Source organism: Eulemur rufifrons, chromosome 21 (genome assembly GCF_041146395.1).
Source record: "Eulemur rufifrons isolate Redbay chromosome 21, OSU_ERuf_1, whole genome shotgun sequence".
NCBI lineage: Eukaryota > Metazoa > Chordata > Mammalia > Primates > Lemuridae > Eulemur > Eulemur rufifrons.
The window spans coordinates 6,703,603-6,727,588 of record NC_091003.1 but is presented as its reverse complement, the minus strand read 5'-3'; the positions used below and the strand labels follow the sequence as shown (position 1 = coordinate 6,727,588).

Sequence of the window (23,986 nt, the reverse complement as noted above, 5' to 3'; positions counted from 1 at the left end):
TTCCAAGGAAAATCAGAATACTATAATCAGAGAAGCAGGGGAATGGATTCTAGATAGGAAAAACATGACCATCACACATGACACAAAACAAGATGAGTGCAATGGAAAGAACAGCCTATGGCTGGTTCCTTCAAAAGGACTTTGCAGGGCAGGCATTAAGTGTCTCAGGGACACCTCTCCAGTTCAGCCCAGCGCTGCCTACTAGCTTCCTGGGGGATGAACATACTACTCACCCCCTCTCCTCAGCTGTAGAATAAGTCGCTTGTTCTCTGGGATCTCTCAGTTTCTTTCATTCAGCAGCATTCACCTCTTCGGTATTTATTTAGCACTTATTATATGCCAGGGACTGTTCTGGACACTTGAGGTAGTCATGAATAAAATGGACAAAATTCCCTGCTCACATGGAACTTATCATTTAGTAAGGGAGGAGACAAACATTAAACAAAATAAGTAAGTGCTCTGTGCTATGAAGAAAAATGCAAATGGGACTGTTGGGTGGTTTAAATAGATGGTCAGAGAAGACACTGCACATAGAGCATGTGGTAAGTGCGCAATCTATGATATCTATTGATCTCACTTTCATTGCTATTATTATCATTATTATTATCTGGCATATTAAAGGAATTTGGTGACCCCTTGTTGTCTCCAACATTAAGTACCCTCAGCTTGGCGTATAAGGCCCCCAGCTGTAGGTCCTAAACTATTTTTTAACTGAGATAGAAATTACATTTATATTTGCCCTTCTAAAGGGTACAGTTCACTGGTTATTAGCATATTTACAAGGTTGTGCAACCATCACCGCTATTTAATTCCAGAACTTTCATCACCCCAAAAAGAAATCCTGTACCCATGAACAGTCCCTCCCCACATTTGCCCCTCCCCCCAGCTCCTGGCAACCATTAATCTACTTTCTGTCTCTATGGATTTGCCTATTGTGGACAGTTCATATAAATGGAACCATACAATATTTGACTTTTTGTGTCTGGGTCCTTTAACTTAGCATATTGGTTTGTTTGTTTCAGAGACAGGGATCTCACTGTGTTGCCCAGGCTGTCCTCAAACTCCTGGGCTCAAGTGATCCTCCTGCCTCAGCCTGTGGAATAGCTGGGACTATAGGCAAGAGCCACCGCACCCAGCTCCTAGCCCCATTTTTTATTATTCCTCTTCCAAATCCTAAGGCCAAGTTGCACTGGACTGTTTGCCCTTCTCCAATCACACCCTGCATTTGTTGAATTTCTATTTCCTCCTCTTGGAATGTTATATCCCTTTCTCAGACCTCTGTGCATTCAGGCCTCTCACAAATGTCACGTCTTCGTGAAGGGCCCCTGAGTGTTCTTCATCACCCTGGGTCTCATTTTTCCCCTTCCCAGATCCCTCTTTTATTTCAACTGCTGGTGCTTATTTTTTCTCTATATTTACTAACTTTTAACCTTCCTACTGCACTGTGACTGCCATGAAGTCACCGACTTTTTTTATCCTTAGCCCGAATCCATGAACATAACAAGCACTCAACAAATATTTGCTCACTTGCATTGCATTGCAAGAACCCAGGGGTTCTAAATCAGGGGCCATTTTGCTCCTCAGAGGACATTTGGCAATATCTGGAGACATTTTTCGTTGTCCCAACTGGGAGTAGAAAGGGAGGTGTTACTGGTATCTAGTGGGTAGAAGCCAGGGATGCTGCTAAGCCCCTTCCAATACACAGGGCAGCCCCCACAACAAAGAATTACCCTGCCCAGGCCAAACGAGGTGGCTAACACCTGTTTGGTAATCGCAGCACTTTGGGAGGCACAGGCAGGAGGATCACTTGAGCCCAGGAGTTGGATACCAGCCTGAGCAACACAGTGAGACCCCACCATCTCTACCAAAAAAAAAAAAAAAGGGTATTGTGGCATGTGCCTATAATCCCAGCTACTCGGGAGACTGAGACAGGAGGATCATTTGAGCCCAGGAGTTTGAGGTTGCAGTGAGCTATGATTGTGCTGCTACACTCCAGCCTGGGCAACAGAACCAGACTCTGTATCAAAAAAAAAAAAAAAAAAAAAAAGAATTACCCTGCCCCAAATGTCAATAGTGCCAAGGTCGAGAAACCATAAACTGCCATAAACTAATCAGTGCTCCTTTTGAAGAGGTTAGCAAAAGAAACCCAAAGGGATCAAGTGTACAAGTCTGGCAGAAAAATCTCACTAGGAAATTCATGCATTTTTTTGTTTTTTTGTTTGTTTGTTTGCTTCTTTAGGAGCTGGGGGTGACTCCAGTGCAAAGCTTTTTGCTAATGCCATAGAGGTGCCCTGGCAGCAGAGATGGTATTTTCACCACTTGTTCGCCTCTGTGGCAACTGACCTCCCAGGAATCCTTGAAGTGCTAGGAATGTAACTCTATTAAGGAAGAAAACTCAGGGCTTTTTAAGTCTAGCAAAATGTCAAAATGAATTGTGCTGCTCAGGGAGGGAAAGGGAGGTGTTTTTCAAAGTACCCTGTTAGGTGAAACTTCAGAGCTGGCTCTGGAATAAATGATTCAAGGGAACCTGAGGCCCTGTCTCCTCTTCTTTTAAAAAGCGCAAAGGAGCTTTGAGAAAGGATTCTGTTCGCAACTTGCATCTGTGAGCAACTCATTTGCCAGAAACTGAAGGCACTCGTATCGCTTAACTGTGAAAGCAGCAGCCCCATCAGAGCGGTGGTTACTGACCTTAGAGTCACATCTTATGTTCTTACTCATCTCATCTAACCGGTTCTTGTGACTGACACGGAAATTAGATAATATATACCCTGAAAATGAGAGGTAGGAACAGTCAGAAGGAGTTTGACGAGGCAAGGAATAGGGGTTGACATACTATTTTAAAAAGTTTGTCCTTGGGGTAGAATTACCTGACAGGCTGGCTGGGGTTTGGTAGTGGTGTGTACGCTTGAAAGAACAACCTTTAGCACAGCTGGCAAAGACATAAATGCCAAGCAGAGGATTCTGAGAGGCGCCACCCCCTCTTCTGGGCACTCTCCAGTTCTTGTGCCATAAAAAAATAGCAAGGTGTGACCGCATTATTAGACTTGCTATGCCTCTTATCCAGTAAATGAATATTTTGGGGGGTCTGTATGTTTGACAAAAAGCTCCTCACTATGTGAAGTGACTTATTCAATCCAATTTTGATGAAAACCTTTGAGGACAGAAACATATAGAGAGAGTAGTTGGCACACTGTGAACTGCAAAAATGTTTAATGATGACAGTAATTAGGATAACAGAATAATGTGAGTTAAGTGGATGGTTGGCAGGATTTCAGGCATATTAAGAAAATATAAAAAAGAATTATTTAAGAACAAGATGGGAATCCCCAAAGTAACTATGGTCCTGTCAAAAGCAAACTGGAAAAGAACCAGTGTTTCTGAGTAACATATATTTATGTTTCAATAAAATCCAATTATTTCAAATTGGATTACTTGCCTCAAAAGTCAATTTTCTTTTGTTTGTGAACCCCATTCATTCAATCATTCCTTTATTCAACAAACATTACTTTCTTTTATTATTTATGGTTCCTATTCTATTACTTCTTTTTTTTATTTAACAGATATTTACACACTCTCCTACTGTATGTGCCTGGCACTGCATAGATTCCAATAATTCAATGGCAGATGATTCTTACCCTTGGGGAACTTAGAATCTAGTGTGATATTCATTCATTCATTTATATATTTACTGTGTGCCCACGTCTTGTGGGGATACAGCAACAAAAAAACACAGGACCCTGAGACAATGGAATTAAATTCTAATGGGTAGAAAGAAGAGCAAGGGCAAAGGTCTTGAGGCAGCTGTGAACATGGCTAGAGCAAAAGGGACAAGGCACCATCAGTGTTCCCTTCCACTCTGATAGGGATATATTACATTTTCTTAATTTTTCCTAAAAGACTATGCAAAAAGTCTCTTCTTTCCAAACAGACTGCCATCCTAAAAACGCTTCCAGTACATTAATTGTGGTTATGCCACTAGATTTCTGTGTACCTGTTTCTCAATATGTGACCCTGACCCTGGTTTCTTTCAGGTTTTTGTTTAAAGGGATGGCAGCGTTCTTATTTTTTAAAAAAATCTTTAAAAGATACGCTTAAAACTGGAGAGAAAAATCGTCAAGCAGCCCACCTGTAATTCTCATTAAGTTAATCTAAGTCCTTCATGTGGGAAATCCTCAGGTCCTAGAGCCTCAGCAGCAAAGTCAAAAGGGACTACAACTCCAGGACTATAACTCCCAGAAGACACTGCGGCCACACCCTCTGCGCACGCTCGACCTCGGTGACTGCATAGGGCAGCAAGCCCGAGGGCGGGGCTTGGGCCTGGACCGCGAATCGGGGCGGGGCTAGAGGCGTGGCCAGAGGGGGGGCGGCCCTGTCGGCGCGGCCGGAACACGCTAGTGGAGCGGAAGATGGCGGCGGCAGCGGCGGCTGCAGCCGGGACCCCAGTTGGGCTGAGGCGGAGGAGCCGCCGGCTTTGACCTCGCTCTGGCTCCGGTGCGCGCGGCTGAGCGTGTGCGAGGCCCCGCGCGTCGGGCAGGGGCGGCGGCGGCTACTGCGCGCCGCCCTGAGGAGCGCCCCGGCGGCAGCGCGGCTGCGGCTGAGGAGAGAGCCGGCTCCGGGCCTCCGCGTCCTCCTGCTCCCCCGACCCCCCGCCTCCTCGGGGGGGCGGCGGCGGCGATGTTCTCGGTCCTCTCGTACGGGCGGCTGGTTGCCCGCGCCGTGCTCGGCGGCCTCTCGCAGACCGACCCCAGAGCTGGCGGCGGCGGCGGCGGCGACTACGGGCTGGTGACGGCCGGCTGCGGCTTCGGCAAGGACTTCCGTAAGGGCCTCCTCAAGAAGGGTGCGTGCTACGGGGACGACGCGTGCTTCGTGGCCCGGCACCGCTCTGCCGATGTGCTCGGTGAGTCCCCGGCCCGGATACCCCCGCCCCGGCCCCAGTTCCGCCTCCTGGGGACTCCCCTGCGCGGGGCTTCCCCGGTTCCTCCGGGCGGCGAGCGGAGCCAGAGAGCTCACATGTGGGGAGCGCTTACTATGCGCCAGGCGCCGTGCCAAGCGCTCTGAGGCGCGTTTTCCGCTGGAACAACCCCCATTTTAGAGATGAGGAAACTGAGGCGCAGAGCGGTCTAGCCACGTGCTCAAGGTCACGGTCTGAGAATGTGACCGGTCTGTCCGAATACGGAGCCACATTCTTAGTCACTTGGCTTTGCCGGCCCCGGGCGACCTCCTCTCCTCCCTCGGTGACACCTGCAGGTTCCCGACCTCGCTCTGGTTCCCTCCCTCTTCGGTCCGCGTGCCCCGGGGATCCCTGCTGCTTCGCGTGCTCCGGACGCCGCAGCCCGGCCACAGGCTGCCGGATCCCCGGCGGCTGTGAGCCCCCAGGTAGTCCAGCCGTATTTCGCCGCCTGGATCGTGACCGAATCTTCCTCCTTTTCGGAGTCTCACGGTGGGGGGCTGCGGGCTTGGTGGAAAAACTCTCACGGTGCGATCTCCCAAACTGATCTTGTCCGCTTGCGGTCACTTCGGGAGGTGACAGAGAGTCAGTCGGTCTCCTTGACCCAAAATAGAATAGCCGAACCTGCTTGAAGACTGCAGCCAGAAAGCTTTGAGACTTGGTCAAAGCCTTTTTAGGCCACAGGTGCTTCCTAAGGCCTATCCGGTCACACCTTTGCGGGTGGGAGACTAAGGACAGAGTTTGCAGAAAAGGCTAGGTATGATTCACCTGCAATCAGAAACTGTACGGTAATGTACATCTGTGGAGAATCTGTGTATACCATAGAATAGTATGCTATTAAATTTTTTTGCCTAAATAAAGCAAGCACTTCCTTTGAAATTGAAGGACATGTTGTCATTGAATTTGGGTTCAAATGTCACTTTGGTTTCACTTCTCAAGTGAGACTGAGTTTTTAGTTACTTTAAATTTCATGTGTCCAGGGGAAGTTTGGCGTTGGAACAGATGGTTCTGTAACTTTCTTATGACAGTAATTATTATTACTGTTATTATTTTTTAAGACAGGGTCTTGCTCTGTTGCCCAGGCTACAGTGCAGTGGCATCATCATAGCTCCCTGCAACCTCCAATTCCTGGGCTCAAGTGATCCTCCTGCCTCAGTCTCCCAGGTAGTTGGGACACCCAGCTAATTTTTCTATTTTTTGTAGAGGTGGGGGTCTCTCTCTTGTTCAGGCTGGTCCCGAACTCCTGGCCTCAAGCAGTACTCCAGCCTCGGCCTCCCGATAGTGCTAGGATTACAGGCGTGAGCCACCACGACCGTCTTGTAATTATTTTTTTAATCTGATCTCAAAATAATTGCCCAGTATCTTTGGTTCTACCACATGTAGTGTTTGTGAACATGGGACTGGAAAGGTTGTTCTCAGTTTAATTTATGAATGACCGCATTTTAATTTATGAATGACCGCAAACAGTAAAAAATCATTTACTGTTTAGGCAATGCTATTGATACTAACCTGTGAGAGAGAGAGAGAGACTTAGAAGGTCCGGGAGCTTTCAGATTGAAATTGTACAGATCCACTCTGAAGTTAACGTGACCGACTCTGTTTTAAAGGGCTGTCAGTAGCTATCTTTCCCCAGTGCATTTAGAAGTGCCTGCCTCACTCAGTGAGCTTGTGACCTATGCTGCTTTTTTTAAGTTGTATTCATAATTCAACAGGATAGGGGATAATGAGCCTCTAAGGTTCACCTTATAAATCTGCTATGTTCTGGCTTTTGTGAAAGATCTGTGATTTGATAGATGATTTGAGGTTGTTTAAATGTATCAAATCCCTATACTCAAGCTTGATTTTAAAATTTTAGAGAGGTGCTTTCTTAGTGGAGTGGGATATTTAGATGGATATGGAGAATTTTGATCAAACTCATTCTAAAAAAGTATAAACATATTTTCATGGTCTGGCATCCTGGCAGAAACCTGGCCTACTTTGATGCTCAGCTTTGCCACTTAGTAGTTCTGTGATTTATGGTCTTGGGCAGATCCTCTCTTCATTTTCCTTCTCCAGACTAGAGGATGAATGGAATGGACTACCTGGCCCTAAAGACTACAGCTTCTGCTCATCAGATCATAGTTTCCTTTTGCTTTGAATAGATGGCACCTTTTGTTAATTTTGCACCTCAAATAACAGGCATTACTTTCTATCTCATTCACATGGGCACTTTTTTGTAGATTTCTTTTGTTTTGTACCTAGGACTAAACCAGTGGTTCTTAGATTTCCTTGGTTCACAGCCTCTGAAGATCTTTGACTGCCCAAGGACTCTCTCAGAAAAAATGTGCTCGTAGACAAAATTTTGCCTAGGCTTTCAGGGATTTCACTGACTATATGAAGTCCATCCATGTACCACCTAGAAGCTCATGCATGGTATTAGATTAAGAACCCCAGCTCTGTACACTACTTTTTTTTTTTTGAGATAAAGTCTTACTCTGTCACCCTGGATAGAGTGCAGTGGCATCATCATAGCTCACTGCAACCTCGAACTCCTGGGCTCAAGCAATTCTCTTGCCTCAGCCTCCTGAGTAGCTGGGACTACAGGTACTGGCCACAATGCCCAGCTAATTTTTTTTCTATTTTTTGTAGAGACAGGGTCCTGCTGTTGCTCAGGCTGGTCTCAAACTCCTGAGCTCAAGCAGTCCTCCCACCGTGCTAGGATTACAGGTGTGAGGCACCGCGCCCAGCCTACGCTTCTTAAAAGGAATGCCACCAGGCACAGCCAGACAGGTGGTTGCTTATATGGCCAAGGGATGGTCGTCAGCCATATTTGACAAAGATCAAGCATGAACACATAGGCATATGTGCAGATGGTGGGGGGACGGGTACAGTGAAGGACAGGTTCTCCAGGACTGTCTTTTGTGGAAGAGCTCTTCCAGAAAGTGATCTTGGTTGGGAGCCACGTGAAATAACTTCATGAGTTGGCTTCATTTGATCCTTGGCTCCCGTGAATCCGTTCATATGATGGTTGACTTCTCTTTTATTGATACCGTTCCATCACAGGCTGATCTGATTAGCTCTTGCTGTGAAAGAAGTAATGAGTCTCAGCAAGTCTTTAATACTGCTTTCTACTCTAGAAGTTGGAGTTACACACTAAATTACATTAAAAGGCTATGTTGAGTAGTAAATAAAGTTATGTTGAACTTCAGTGCATTTGAACCTCTAGTTCTATAGATAATTCATTTTCTTAGGCTTGATACTATATTTATTGCTAAGTATCTGTGCACCTCAGATTATTTACTGTGGTCATCTAGGACTCCTTGACTGGAATGAATCCTGTTTATTTCTTTTTATATGAGAAAGAGAAAGCTGTTTTGTTTCTTTAGAATTGATCTGTCCTATTAGTCATGCAGTGACTAATAGTACTTTGTGCTTCACAACATTTTTGAGAGTCCCTAGTGGGTTTCTTTTAGGAAAAACCAACTATGGTGGGTGTGGTGAAGCATAGGAACCACTCCTATCATCCTCTAGAAAATTGGCAAAGGTGCTTTCTCTTTATTAGGTCCAACAGGAGTAAACCAGTCCCAGCAGGAGCTATGTACACTTTTCTTGTTCCTTCTTCCCTGTGGCTAATCCCAAATTCTCTTATTACTCTTTATATGGTGTGGCTTCCTAGGTACACAAAAATATGAGAGCTGCCTAGTATAATCACTGGGCTTCCCATAGCTCTGAACTACTTAACAATAGAATCAAAGACTGTTGAGAATTTAAGACTTAGAAACACTGGAGTCTAGTTTTTTCATTTTACTTATGAGAAAACAGAGGCCTACAGAGCGTCAAATGACTTCCCAAGGTTACTGCACTAGTTATTGGCAGAACTGGGACTAGCACTTAAGATTCCTCATCCCAGTCCTCTGTCTTTTACAACACTGGTCAGGTTTTCTTGACAATACATGAGAATTCAGAACCAGTCCATCTCCTGGTACCTTTATCCTTTAATGCTTTTCCCCCTTGGGCATGTGTATGTCTGTGTGTGTGTTTATAACTTCTTTATTCATTCTGACTCATAACTGAAATGCAACAAAAACCCCTCTGCATGCTAAACCACAGTTTACAGAGACCACTTATTTAAAAAATGGCAGCATCGTCTATGCCATGTAAATTCTGACCTCTGAATATTGAGTTGTAAAGCAATTCTTATAAAACTGTTGACTGTTTATTTAAGCTTGGTTAAACTTGAAACCTAAAAATGAAATTAAAACAACTTCATATTCCAGCCTTTGAATCTGATTTTGATTGTGGTTAAGATTTTAGAGTGTTTCAACCCATCTTATTTAAAAAAAGAAAGAAAGAAAAAAGAATTTTGGAGTATTTTTGTGAGTAATGTCAGCCTTAAAACTAATTGTTTTAAGATATAAAGAGTGTAAAGATTATGTGAACAAAATTAAGATCTCAATTTTATTTAAGAAGTGAATGGCCTATAGTCCTAGCTACTCAGGAGGCTGAGGCAGGAGGATTCCTTGAGCCCAGGAGTTGGAGGTTGCAGTGAGCTGTGATGACACCACTGCACTCTAGCTGGGGCGACAGTATGAGACTCTGTCTCAAAAAAAAAAAAAGTGGATGGATTAGGTAGAATTTGCTGATTTCAAGCAGTTGTAATAAAGTCAAATTCTAGCCTTATCTACCTGTTGATAGCAAATCTGACCTTGAGTGTATTTTTAAAATTTGAGATGTGTAATTCACATGCTATAACGTCTTCCCTTTTAAAATGTACAGTTCAGTAGTTTTTACATTCACAAAGATGTGCAACCACTGCCACTGTCTGGTTCCGGAACATTTTTCATTACTCCCCCCGAAACCTCTTGCCTATTAGCAGTCACTTTCCATCTCCCCACCCCAATCCCTGGCAACAAACAGAAGGTAGATAGATTCTCTGAATTTGTCTGTTTTTGACATTTCATATAAATGGAATCCTTTTGTGTCTGATTTGTTTTACTTAGCATGTTTATAAAGTTCATCCATGTTGGAGCATGTGTCAGTACTTTATCCCTTTTTATGGCTGAGTAATGCTCCGTTGTAAGAATATACCACATTTTGTTGAGCCATTCATCTGTTGATGGCCATTGGGTTGTTTCTACTTTTTGGCTATTGTGACTAGTGCCCTGTACAGGCTTTTGTATGACCATGTATGTTTTTAATTTGGGGGGTTAGAATTGCAGGGTCATGTTATAACTGTTTCACTTTGTGAGGAGTATAGTTGTTGTTTATATAGTTTTAATATACATATAATCATTTTATATAATGGAGGTTACTTTTCAATTTGCAGCAATCAAACGTTAGTTCTGAGATCAATCGGTACTTTAAATGTGCCTGATTTCATAATATTCATGTGCTTTCAGGAGAAAATTGTGAAATGTTAAGTGTGAGAATGTGGATTTAGTAAAAGAGCTGTCTAGGACTAATGAAACAGCATGGTTTAAGTAAGCCACTGACTAGATGCTAACTATTCTGAGTGTTCTTTCATTCTGTAATAAGATTACAGGTTGATGGATAGAGAAAGTTTGCTGTTTGCTTTTTAAACTCCTGCTCCTGGATATTTTTCTCATTTTGCTATATAGGTGTATTGTACTTTTTATAAGGTACCTTTTTTTTTTAAAGTCATTTCCTTGTTTGTTAATAGTTTCAGAGCTAGTTTTTCTTTGTTCACAAATCTTTAATCTAGAGATTCTCTAGCTTAGTTTTAAATTTTCCCAACTTCCAGCTTCTTTCTCAATCTGTTAATAATCTCTTTAAGGGATTCTGGATGACTCTTTGTAGAGCAAGCAATTGAGTTTTAAAAGCAAAACTGTTTATACTTTTTAGAAGATACATTTTTGTAAAGAGATTTTAAATTGTAACAGATGGAGGCTTTTGTGGAGGTTTTTTGGGGGGAGGGGGGAGGGTGGCTGCTAGGTGGGAGGAGACTGTACCCTGAACTTTAGCACTGCTTTATGAAACTGGGCAATACATAACCTGAATGATTGCAACAGTATCCAAATGGAGTTTGTACTAGTGTGTGATTCCAGAAGCACTACACTGGCTTAGAATATGACCTACAACCATGTCCTTTGAGTAGATCAAACACTTACATCAAGTTCAAACTAAATGTCAAATTCATTTTATATAAATCGTCATAACTTTTAGATAGGCCTTACGTGGGCTTTAGGTTCAGAATTTTCAGAAAAATGCTTTGGAAAAATAAGTTAACAGTATTTTATTTCTAAAAAAATTTGACTTTTCAAACCAGAAGTTTTAGTCAGTTGAAAATAGTGTGCCTTGTGAGTTTACCTTTTAAAATGAGTTGTTAATTTTTGGGCTCTTTTTAAGAAGTGCCTTGGATCTTGATTTTTGTCGTTAGTAATAAAATTTCTGTGTCTGTCTTGTTTGGGAGTTGTCATATATTTTAGAAATCTGATAGGGATTTTTCTATCTCCTTGATCTAAAATAATTTGTTTCCTATTGTTAAACAGTTCACAGAATTGCATGTCATAAATCAAGACTTTCTGTAAAAGCAGACCTACTGCAGAGAGCATTAGGCTAACACACAACTTTATAAACCTGAGTTGGCCGTTGGTACAGCTCTTTCAATTTAGTTTAAAAATTTTAAAGAAGAGAGATGCTAAATGTTTTTGAAAAAGATTCCAAACAGGATTTGGAGGAAAAGGGACAGAATTTTTTCTTTAAGAAGTGAAAGTACTTCACTCTGTTTCTTCTAAGCCAGTTATTCAATATCTATCACAAAACATGATTCTACCGTCTTACCAGTGCTTTATGTAGTGCTTTAGATTTATGGAGCTTTTTAATGTTATACTTATTTAATCTGTATAACTCTATGAAGTAACTGCTCTTAACTCCATTTAATCTGAATGTATTTCCTCATTCATGAAGTTGACTCAGTAAGGTTGGTATAGTTAGTATCACATTGGGACTTGAACCTAGGTCTCTGGCTTGTTGGTCTAGTGCTTTTGAATAAATGGTTCTGTTTTATGCTTACACAAGTTACACATGTTCAGAAGAGTACCACATAAAACACCTGTAATTCAGAACTCAGCTGTAGTCAGTGTGGTTCCCTCCAGCCCTTGTGTATATAATTGTATGTATATACATTATTAAACAGCATTGGGTTAATGTGTATTCTACTCTGTAATGCTTTTTTTTAAAAGTAGGTTGAGCATGTTTCCATACTGATAAGCATAACTATATTATATTCTCCTGCAAGTATAGTCCATAATTTATTAAACTTGTCCTCTTTTTTGTTTCTAATTTTCTATATACATAACACTAGAGTGAATATCTCTTTACATCTGAATATTTCCTTAGGGAAAATTCCTTGAATAGGAGTTCGTGGGTCAAAAGCTATGAACATTTACAACTCCTCTGATATAAATATTACCATAGGTCCCTCCAGAGAGGTTATACTACTACATGCTTTCTCAACTGCTATGAAATTGCTCTCATCATTAAGCTTATTGTTGATCTTGAGTCTGTCTCATTTAACAATTTATAAATTTTTAGGTTCTTAAACAGTTGTTTTTGAGGTGAAGAAGTTTGTAGTGGGTGAATAGTTCTAGAAGTGATTGAATTGTTGGTATGAATCCCAAGAACTACAAAATGACTGCAAAAACTTTGCCAGCGACTACAAAAAGTGACTTCCTACAAAAAGTGCTTTCTGTTGAAGGGGCCAGTACTATTTTTACTGGGGCCAATTCCAACACATTTTGCATTGATTTTTCTCTTACCTATTAACAGACTATTTTGTTTTCAGAGACAGGGTCTCACTCTGTCACCCAGGATGGAGGGCAGTGGCTCAATCATAGCTCAACTCTTGGCTCAAGTGATCGTCCTGCTTCAGCTTTTCAAGTAGTTGGGACTACAGGTACTCACCACCATTCCTAGCTAATTTTTTTCCCCCATTTTTTGGAGAGCTGGGTTTTGCTGTGTTGCCCAGGCTGATCTCAACTTCCTGGCCTAAGAATCCTCCCAAAGTGCTGGGATTACAGGTGTGAGCTACCACTCCCAGCCAGCAGACTTTTTTGAAAAGAAGGAATTTATCTCTTTTTGGACTACTATGACTTTATATTTTGATCTTTCAAGGATACTGTTGTCTAGCAAGTTTTTTGACTTATCAGAATTAGTCTGTGCTGTCATTTGAGGTAGATGCAAAAGGTTGATGTGCTGAATGAAGCAAACAGAAGTGCTTCTGTTTTCACATCTGCTGTTGGATAGCAGTTTTGGATAAGAAAATAGATTTAACACATTGACTGCCGCACTAGAATAAATTTTTTTCCTTGAGGCCATGGTGTTTTATTATGAAAATAGAATAAAAACTTTAAAAATAAAATCCTTTCTAACTTAATGAAAAATTTGTTACTTTTTATTGTTTTCTGTGCGTGAGTTATATGCAATTTGAAAAATAGTTCACACAGCTTCCAAGGTAGAGACAAGTGAGTTACGTATGCTTCACAAGGCCCGGGGCTCAAAACTAGCGTGAGTTAAATACAACTTACCTGGCAGTTAATGTGTTAAGCTATTTCCATAAGAGCTAGCAACCATTTATGGCCTGTAGATTGACCATGAGTGATATGGTCATTAGTGTTTATATGAAATGAGAAAGTCTAAACAGGGATGTCTTACACATGCCTTGTTTTTATTTTTTGAGACAGAATCTTGCTCTGTTGCCTGGGCTAGAGTGCAGTGGCATCATCATAGCTCACTGCAACCTCAAATGCCCAGTCTCAAGAGATCCTCATGCCTCAGCCTCCAGAGTAGCTGAGACTACAGGTGCACATCACCATGCTTGGCTGTTTTCCATTTTTTGTAGAGACAGGGTCTTGCCATGTTGCTCAGGCTGGTCTTGAATTCCTAGCCTCAAGCAGTCCTCCCCTGCCTTGGCCTCCCAAAGTGCTAGGATTACAGGTATGAGCCACCGCACCCTGCCAAGCCTTGTTTTTAGAAATCCATTTCTCTTGGTTTTTGAGAGGTCACTTTGATCTTACTGTTTTTCTTGTTAACATATGTTGAATTCAATCATTGGCATTGAATAACAAGGTTAGTGTGTTTTGTAAATACGTTAGTCCTTCCTTTATCCGTGGGGATGGATAGTTCTAAGACTCCCAGTGGATGCTTGAAACGGGATAGTACCCAACCCTACATGGTACTATGTTTTTTCCTTTACATACATACATAAATTCATACCTTTATATGTATGTAACATGAACACAGCAAAGTTCAATTTATAAATTAAGCACAGTTAGAGATCAGCAACAATAATAAAATGGAACAATTATAACTATACTGTAATAAAAGTTATGTGAATGTGGTCTCAAACTGTTTTGTACTATACCTCAGGTAACTGCAACTGGGAAGCAAAACCTCGAATAAGTGGGGTCTAGTATGTGTTCTGTACGTATTATATACAGATCATTTGAATTCGGTGAAGTCAAGTAATACTAATCTGTATTACTGTAATCTGTAACCTGTAACCATCTTTTACCTTTTTTTGTATCCCTTTTACTCTTTTTTTTAGAAGTTCAAATTGAAAAATGGTTGACCTGACTTTTTGTTAATGTCTTAAAAGAGAAAAACTTTACCAGGATTTTAGTCAGGTGTTTAAAACTAATGTGAAAGGACAAGGGGAAGTGTATCTATTCTCTGGGTCTTTATTGAAATTTCTCTGAAAATGTACATGCAGCAGTGTAATAGGGACAGGGGATAAATTGGGAAGCCTGAAATGGAACCTTTGCTTCAAAACTGGTTCATGCATTAAATGTAGTATTGCATGTGAAACATAAAGTATAGCTGTATTTGTTAACCATTATTTTCTAAAGAGTTGCTAGAATGGGCTCTTTATTCTTGCTGTGTGATTTAGAGTCCCAGAATCTTAGACCTGAAAAAGGAACTCTAGAGAGGATGTGCCCTCCTGCCCCTCACTGTATAGATGAGGAAACTAAAGCTTAGAGAAGTAATTTGGCCAGTGTCCTAGCCCCAATTAGTGGAGTAGTGTTATCTCCAGACTCCTTTCAAATGCTCTTTCCATCAGCCTTCTCTCTCCTTTTCTCTCTTCTTTTTTTTTTTTTTTTTGAGACAGTCTCGCTTTGTTGCCTGGGCTAGAGTGAGTGCCGTGGCATCAGTCTAGCTCACAGCAACCTCAAACTCCTGGGCTTAAGCGATCCTACCGCCTCAGCCTCCTGGGTAGCTGGGACTACAGGCATGCACCACCATACCTGGCTAATTTTTTCTATGTATATTTTAGTTGTCCATATAATTTCTTTCTATTTTTAGTAGAGACGGGGTCTCGCTCTTGCTCAGGCTGGTCTCGAACTCCTGACCTTGAGCGATCCACCCGCCTCGGCCTCCCAGAGTGCTAGGATTACAGGCATGAGCCACCGCGCCCGGCCACTCTCTCTCTTTTTTCAAGATGGGATCTCACTGTGTTGTCCAGGCTGGAGTGCAGTGGCTCTTTCTTCGTAGGCATGGTAACAGTGTACTGCGGTCTTGAACTCGTAGGCTCAAGTGATCCTCCTGCCTCAGCCTCCCAAGTAGCTGGGACTACAGGCGTGCATCTTGTACACTTGTGTAAGAGCAGCCTTCTCTTTAATAGGAGCATCTTGTAGCGAGTTCTGACCCAGGGAATGACACCTTGTGCAATGCTAGGATCTGATACAAGGTTCATTCTCTTTTTGGAGTTTTTGGCTGAAAGTTTGTATACCAGAGTAGTGTTGTTATTCTAACTTTTCCGTGCAGTCAAACGAATTCATTGTTCACTGGTTGCTTCCTGTTTGTTAGTCCTTGACAGGTCCTGTGAAGAAACCAAGATGAACAAAACAGACTTTAACTCTGAATTTTCAGACAGGACCAATGTGAAAGAATGCCACACATTAGGTGTTGCGGAAGCAGAGTCACGTCTTGCAAGATGGATTTTTTAGTAAAGTGAGGCAAATGTGAAGAATGCTAAGACTCTCCACATTGGAGAATCAACAAAGGGAAAGTAGATGCCCCAAGCTACAGCTGTCTTATGGCTTGCAGGGTCAGGATAGAGGGTACTGTTGAGAATTGATGTTAGAAAATAAATTGAGACCAAATTATTGAAGGTCAGCAGTTGCCATGTTAAGGAGTTGGGTGTTTTTTTGTTTTGTTTTTTAGGTAGGAAGCTATAGAAGATATTTTTGCTTTTGTCATTTATAGTTTGGTTGTTTTTGAGAGGCTGCACATTTCAGAATTTAAAAGGATATAAGGTGAAAAGTCTCCCTCTCACTCTTGTCGCCAAGCTACAAAGTCCCTCTCCCAAGAGGCAACCAGTGTTACTAGTTTCTTGTGTATCTTTCTAAAGAATGTTTTTACATACACAAGCAAGTAAGTATATACATATGGAAGGTAATTGTCTAGACGAGTAACATGGATATATAGCAATGTTGTAAAAAAACAAACTGATAGGGGAGTGTAATCTGAGAATAGGAGGCAAAAGACCAGTTAGGAACCTGCTGAAATTGAGCTGGAAAGTCTCTAGAACAGTGGAAAGTAGTTGGGCTTCAGGCACCTTGCAGACTTGCTGATAATTGGTCATAGAGGAGGTGAAGTTGATTTTGAGGTTTTGCACCTGGAAGATTGCTTAAGGTTTCTAGCCTAGACAGTATAGGTGGTTGGGCTACCATTCATTAGGCTGGGAAATGCAAGATGAAGGATCAAATTCAGGAATGGAAAACAGGTGATTTTTTTGGTGCACGAGGCATTTCAGAGGCAGAAACATCAGGTTTGTGGAATGCTTGCATCCAGCTGGCGCAGTGGTTCTCAATAGAATCACTTGCGCTGGGCGGCCCAGACTCACCCTGGGCACACTGATTCAGGACTCAGAGGGTGGGGCTTGGGTTCCACAGGTAATCTCAGTGTGCAGCAAGGGTTGAGGACTGACTGTTGTGCCGGGATCAGGCTAGCCAGTGGGGACAAAGTAATGGTTAGTAGTGTGAAGGAAACTCGGCCCTCCGGGGGCTCACAGTATAGGGATTAGAAAGAGAAGTGGAGAAGATCACAACAAAGGCACTGGCATTATTGTAGTGGCCTAAGAAAATGATTAGGCTCATTTAGTTATTACTGGTTGTTTTAAGATTTCCCATTTAAAATGAGAAATCTCTGTCCGAATCCTGACACACAGGAGGCCCCAGGCATTGAAGGGAAATGTGTTAAATAGGTTACTTCAGAGTCACTTCTGGGTAAAAAAGTCATTTTTTCAAATGTAAGTGAATCTTTTTTTTTCTTGTGTATTTTTGGAGACGAATATATATTTATTCCTTAGTACTTGCAAATGTTACTGTTGAATGTTTAATGGGATGTTGAATGGTGGTAGATGTGTGACTGGAAGAACTGAATGGACCACTCATCTTTTATACATTATCTGTGAGTAGGCATTGTCTTTTGGTTGTTACCACTAATTAGTGTTTGTAGAGCTGGCAGCCTACAAACATGGGTCAAAGATTCTTTTTTTTTCTGATTGCTCCAGGCTAGACTGGTATATTTGCCACTTGCTCCTTGGTCTTTTAAAAAAAATTTTTTTTGAGACAGGATCTCACTCCATCGCCCAGCTAGAATGCCGTGGCGTCATCATAGCTTACTGCAACCTCAAACTCCTGGGCTCAAGCAGTCCTCCTGCCTCAGCCTCCCCAAGTTGTGCACCACCATACCCAGCTAACTTTTAGAGAGACGGGGTCTCACTCTTGCTCAGGCTGGTCGCTAACTCCTGGCCTCAAGCAGTCTTCCTGCCTCAGCCTCCCATAGTACTAGGATTATAGGCATGAGCCACTGTGCCTGGCCCTCCTTGGTCTTAAGATAGGCCTAACTCATTCACTGACCGTCTGCTGCGAGGTGAGCATTGTGTCAGGCACTCTGAGCACATTATCCTCCTTCCTCACACTGGCCCAGTAAAGTCTGTATGATTCCCATTTACTGGAGAAGATACTAAAGCTCAGAGAGCTGCCCGAGGACACCTAAGGGGGCCGGATTACAGGTACACCTAGTTCTGGGGCTGGAGTTTGAACCCAGATCTGCCTCCGGAGCCTATGCCCTTGCCCAGTATACCACACTGCCTTTCATGTTAGAGATGATCATTTAAAACTTTTACTGAGGTAATTTTTGCTGATTCTGAATACTACTTAGTTGTTAGCTATGCTTAAGCTAATAGTTGAGCAAAGCCCCTTAATTAAAACAAATAAAGGCCTCAGGAGCCTTGTTGAGTTTGGTAGCCTCAGACCAGCCTTTCCTTCCAGGGACCTCCTTCCTAAGTGCACCGCATTGTCTGTGCTGATGAACAGCGAGAGGTTCCTGGCACAGGTGTAATACGCATTTACCTGGCGGTCAGGTTGCTCTGCTATTAGAACTCTCACCTGTTATGACTTATACTTTATCCATATTAGTCAAATTGTAGGGAACTCCTCAAAATGCGTCTCACCTCAACTTCCTCCCCCACAACGCATGTTTTCTTTCATCCTTCAAGGTTCATTCCAGATACTTCTCTTCTTCATGGATCCTTTTTTGATTCTTTTAGCTACATATCATCTCTCTTTGCTTTTGTTTTTATTGGTGCATGTTTATTTTGTTTTATTATAGTCATTTATTTTTAATCTCTCCAAACCCCCTTCTCCAACCACAGTCATTACCACTTGATTTTAAATTCCCATGAACAGGAAATCTTTTATTACATGTAAGTCCCTTTAGCTCCCTTTCACCACAATGTCTTGCATACAGTAAATGTTCAATAAAATATGTTGAATAACTTGAACATTAAATGTAAGTATGGAATGTAGTTCTAACTGGATTTATATAGATTGGTTTTTGTTTTTTTGAGATAGAGTCTCGCTCTGTTGCCCAGGTTAGAGTGCTGTGGTGTCAGCCTAGCTCATGGCAACCTCAAATTCCTGGGCTTAGGGGATCCTCCTGCCTCAGCCTCCGCAGTAGCTGGGACCACAGCTGCATGCCACCACTCCTGGCTAATTTTTTCTATTTTGGTAGAGACGGGTCTCACTCTTGATCAGGCTGGTCTCAAACTCCTAAGCTCAAGTGAATCTTCCAGCTTTGGCCTCCCAGAACGTGAGGATTACAGGCATGAGCCACCATGCCCGGGCTTATATAAATAATTTTTGTTGCTCCTCCCATAAAAATAATATGTACTCATTGCTGAAAAATGGGAAAGTATGGAAAATTAAAAAGACAAAAATTGCTTATTGTCTTATTATTCAAAGATAGGTACTTAATTGAAAATTACGGAGAGTAAAAATATAGCTAGTGTTCAAAAATTAAAAGACAGTTCTCCACTTTGGCAGGCTTATTCAAAAGAATGATGTTCTCAGAGAGGAAAAACATAAAAAGGAACACTTATGCCAGGGCTGCATGTGACTCTTGACGTTTCCCAGAGGGTGTGTATTTCAGTCAAGACTAGCCCTTATTTTTATAGAGAGGTGAAGAAAGCGAGGGGTAAATAGTATCGTCTTTGGTGTTAGGTCAAGGATATATAGTTTAATTGGCATAAATATTATGTTGACTAGAATTCTAGATCTAATCTTGTAAATTATAAACAGAAGGAAAATCTTTCTTTCAGCCTAAAGGGCCAACTAGGTGCACATCAGATAGCTAGCCTTTAATTACTTGTTATTTCCCTACTTAAATCTCAAATTATTTGGCATTACATAACATTTCCTGTTACCAAAAAACCTAACAGAAGCCACAGCTTTAATAAAGGCCCTTAATTCGTAACATATTTGGTGCCCTGCCTATACTGTTCATAACTTAAAATAAGTATGACCTCCCAGATGGTTGGTTTGTTGCTTTCCCTGTTCAGGAAGCATGACTGATAGCATTTAGCATTTGAGGAAGATACTGTGGCAGTCCAGAAAGGAGTGAAGTGACCTTTTCAGTGACTTAACCTTCAACTTTGCAGTTTATAGAAGGAAGGCTAGTGATTCATACCAAGTCTCTAAGTTACACAAGTTCCCCAAGCCACAGTTAAGCCAGAATAGATAATTCCACATTAAGTCTTTGTTGTTTAAACAGAAGAGCTAAAGTTAGAGGAAGAACATTTTTTTTTTTTTTTTGAGACAGAGTCTCACTCTGTTGCCCAGGCTAGAGTGAGTGCCGTGGCGTCAGCCTAGCTCACAGCAACCTCAAACTCCTGAGCTCAAGCGATCCTCCTGTCTCAGCCTCCCGAGTAGCTGGGACTACAGGCATGCACCACCATGCCCGGCTAATTTTTTCTATATATATTTTTAGCTGTCCATATAATTTCTTTCTATTTTTAGTAGAGATGGGGTCTCGCTCTTGCTCAGGCTGGTCTCGAACTCCTGAGCTCAAATGATTCGGCCTCCCAGAGTGCTAGGATTACAGGCGTGAGCCACCGCGCCCGGCCGAACATTTTTAGTTTAAAAAGATTTACTTTTAAGTTTCTTTGCCTTCACACTATTGTTTCCTAATCCTCATTTCAGCACTTTTCACTGCTTTTTAAGACAAAGTAACTGCCTAGGATAGTCTGGAAATTAACTTCTTTAAAATCAAGTATTCTGGACAATAGATGTAAGTATGTGTATGTGTGGGCTCATTAATTTGATTAAGTAATTTCATATTTACTAAGCCAGCAACAAATAGCTTGCTATTTTGTTTGGAATTCTAAAACATAAAATGGACCATTTATTCCTACTTTGATTTCTTGAGTTTTGTTAACTATCCTGGACAGTTCCATTACTTTTGAGTTTTGCTTTTATGTTCCATTTTCATACATTTTATTGCAGAGTTGAACCTTTCTTCCTTTCCATCCTTTGAGCTTCACTGCCTCAGCTTTTAAGTTAAATGTTCTGCTTAGAGATCTTGAGTTCTTGTTGTAGACTTAGTCTCTGTAGAATCAAAAGACGTAGGTTTCATTGTGATTAATGCAGAATAGTTGCTTTGGGGAAACTTCTTGCAAAGGGAATATATCACTTGCTTGTTAAAGCAGGGAGAGCATCATAATCTATGTACTTTCACCTCTAGAGAACCAAAAGGACTGTTAGTCAAAGCAAATTGCACTTTTTCTGAATAATTTGACTGTTGAATATATTTTTTCAGTAATCCTGCTTTTCGTTCCCTTTGGAATATTTGCAGATACAACATTGCACAGTCCTGAATCATAGGGGAATGTTCTTAAATGCCCAAATAGTTGAGGCTGAAGAAATGTTGATAGAAATGTGATCTGTTCCATTTTTGATAGAAAATTGAGTTTCTGCTCTTATCTCATTTTTCTCTAGTTATAATGCTTCGGACTGTAATGCCTCTAGCCAAAGAAGTTTGGCTCTGAGAACACTAGATTATAGTATTTGAAGAAGAGCCTCAGCATCTGAAAAGAAGATGGCTGTTGCACTGCATTAAGTATTGCCTAGCCAATTCCGCATTAGTGGACCCTTGTTGCAGAAAGTCTGCAAAAGCAGATAGCGTTATTCCTCATAGTACAGAGAGTCTCTTGCTACTTCTGTTATTCAACTCTTTGTGATCCAGCCAGATTGTTACTCAGTTTCTCTTCTGGAGTTTCGGTTCACTATCAAGTACCCATCTTAGTAAACAGGAGATGTGTTTCACTGATGGAAAAACAATCCCTATAGAACCAGCTTGCTTCATTGGAGTGTGAGGCCTGATGTAAAATGCCTGGAGATCATCAAGGGTTCAGGGAATAAAGTTATTTATTACTTGGGGTACTTAGTATTAACAATATTTGAAATTCTGCCAGAGTCTATGTTAAATACATTTTTGAATAAAATTGCCAAGTTTATCTTCATTGATGCTTATGTATTGAAATTTATACTTGTTTTCTGGGCATCACTTTATTCTAGAAAATGTTTGCTTTGTAAGTAACTGAATATCAATCTGAAGGTGAATATAGTAGGAGGGGTTGAAGAATGGTATCATTGTGCTGATGGCTGATGATGGAGGATGATACTGGAGAGATTTGTGCTGATGTTGGCTAGTTCCAAAGTCTTTCTTGAGGTGGGCCTTTTGCAACTACATAGTTAGGTGACTGTGTGTAATTGGGAAGATAGATTTTTAACATTCCACAATTTGAGCTTACTTACCAAACATTTTTTCCTTGAATTTTTTGCCTAGAACAAAGCTATTAAGTAAAATTCTGAAATTAATAAAATGTTAAGTGATTTTTTTAAAGTACAGCAAAACTTTGTTTTTGTATGATAACTATAATTTGGTTATAGCTACCATTTTATATGGTTATAATGTACCATTTTTGAAAAGACAAAAGCTAGTTAATTAGAAAAATGAAAATTTAGGGGGTAGGTGGGGATGAGCAAAAACCTACCTAAAGGGTACAATGAACGCAATTTGGGTAATGGGCATACTTATACCTGTGACTCAAGCATTATAAAAGCGATCCATATAACCAAAAACATTTGTATCACTTAATATTTTGAAATAAAAAAATGAATAAACATGCTAACTGAATTTCATTTAAAAAAGAAAAATGAAAATTAGATTAAGAATTTTCTTTTTATAAAAAGATACATTTAAATGATGGGAGACACACTAGAATTATTTCTCCTCTTTTAACTCTTCATTTTAGAAAATCAGTCTGAAAAACTTAACATACTATGTAAAAATGCATAAATATCATAAATATTTTCTAGTTGATCATTTTCCATTTTGTAAAGCTGACATTTCTGTTTAAATAATAAAGCTGAAGGAATTTTCTGTGCCCTTTAGTCTCTTCTCAGCCTTTTGCTCAGCTATTTTTGATATATAACCATTATCTTAATCTAATAATGGTTTTAATTGGATTTGGGGTCAAAGGAAACACTTAAGCTAGTTGTGTGTTCACAGAATGTTATTAATGGAGACATAAGATGATTACAGTGAATTAAAGGAAATAGCTTCTATATTCAGTGCAACCTCTATCTTGGCATTCAAGGCCTTTCGAGTTACTAACTCAGCCTGTCTTTTCAGCCTCACCTCTCTCTACCTCTGTAGAGATTATATCATTCTGACAAACTGGATACTTGGCTGTTCCGTAATCAATTATCATATATCTGTGATGGTAATTTGATGCCTAGAGTAAGATATTAATACAATTCACAAGTGACCTATTTGGCTAAGAATTCTCATTCCTAAAATAAAGTCAGCACTACACCCCCTCACCCCACCTGCACCCTGAATTTACTACTCTCTGCACCCTCCCTGAGCATCTCATTCACCACTATGGTGTCAATTCTCAGATGTTCCTGCCCTGAATCGCCTTGCCAGCTGCAGGCTCAAAAGTTACTGACATCATACAGAACATTTCCACAAAGATGCCCTGATGGCACCTGAAGCTTGGCATACCCAAGACAGAATTCAGTATCTCCTAAAGGCATTTACACACCCTCGCCTACTGTGGAATCATTTAATCAGTGCTTTCTCATTCCTGAAAGTCCAGAAACAGTAGTTCCCCCCCTATTCAAGGTTTCAGTTTGCCCACAGTACATTACAATATGATATTTTGAGGGAGAGACAGAGACTACATTCACACAACTTTTATTATATTGTTAAAATTGTTTGATTTTATTATTAGTTATTGTTAATCTCTTGCTTTGGCTAATTTATAAATTAAACTTTATCATAGGTATGTATGTATAGGAAAAAACAGTATAGTCATTTCCTCAGTATCCATGGGGGATTGGTTCCTGGACCCCCACCTCCCACATAGATACTAAAATTGGTGGATGCTCAAACTCCCTGACACAAAATGATGTAGTAGTGTTTGCACATAACCTACGCACGTCCTAATGTATACTTTAAGTCATCTCTAGATTACTTATAACACCTAGTACATTATGAATGCTATGTAAAAATATTTGGCCAGGCTCAGTGGTTCATGCCTGTGATCCCAGCATTTTGGGAGGTCAAGCGGGGAGGATTGCTTGAGGCCAGGAGTTCCAGACCAGCCTAGGCAACATAGTGAGACCCTGTCTCTACAAATAATGGAAAACAAATTAGCTGGGAGCTGGGTGTGGTGGCATGCACCTGTAG

At 41.0% G+C, this 23,986-nt stretch overlaps 1 protein-coding gene across 1 annotated transcript in view; it reads left to right on the top strand.

The window, feature by feature from the left end:
• Positions 1-4,390: 4,390 nt before the first annotated feature.
• Positions 4,391-23,986, top strand: part of PPTC7 (protein phosphatase targeting COQ7) — a 40,676-nt gene continuing 21,080 nt past the window's right edge. Inside the window, exon 1 of the mRNA XM_069497163.1 lies at positions 4,391-4,897. Within this exon, the coding sequence (XP_069353264.1) occupies positions 4,675-4,897 (223 nt within the window). The 5' untranslated portion in view covers positions 4,391-4,674. The remainder of the gene's footprint in view (positions 4,898-23,986) is intronic.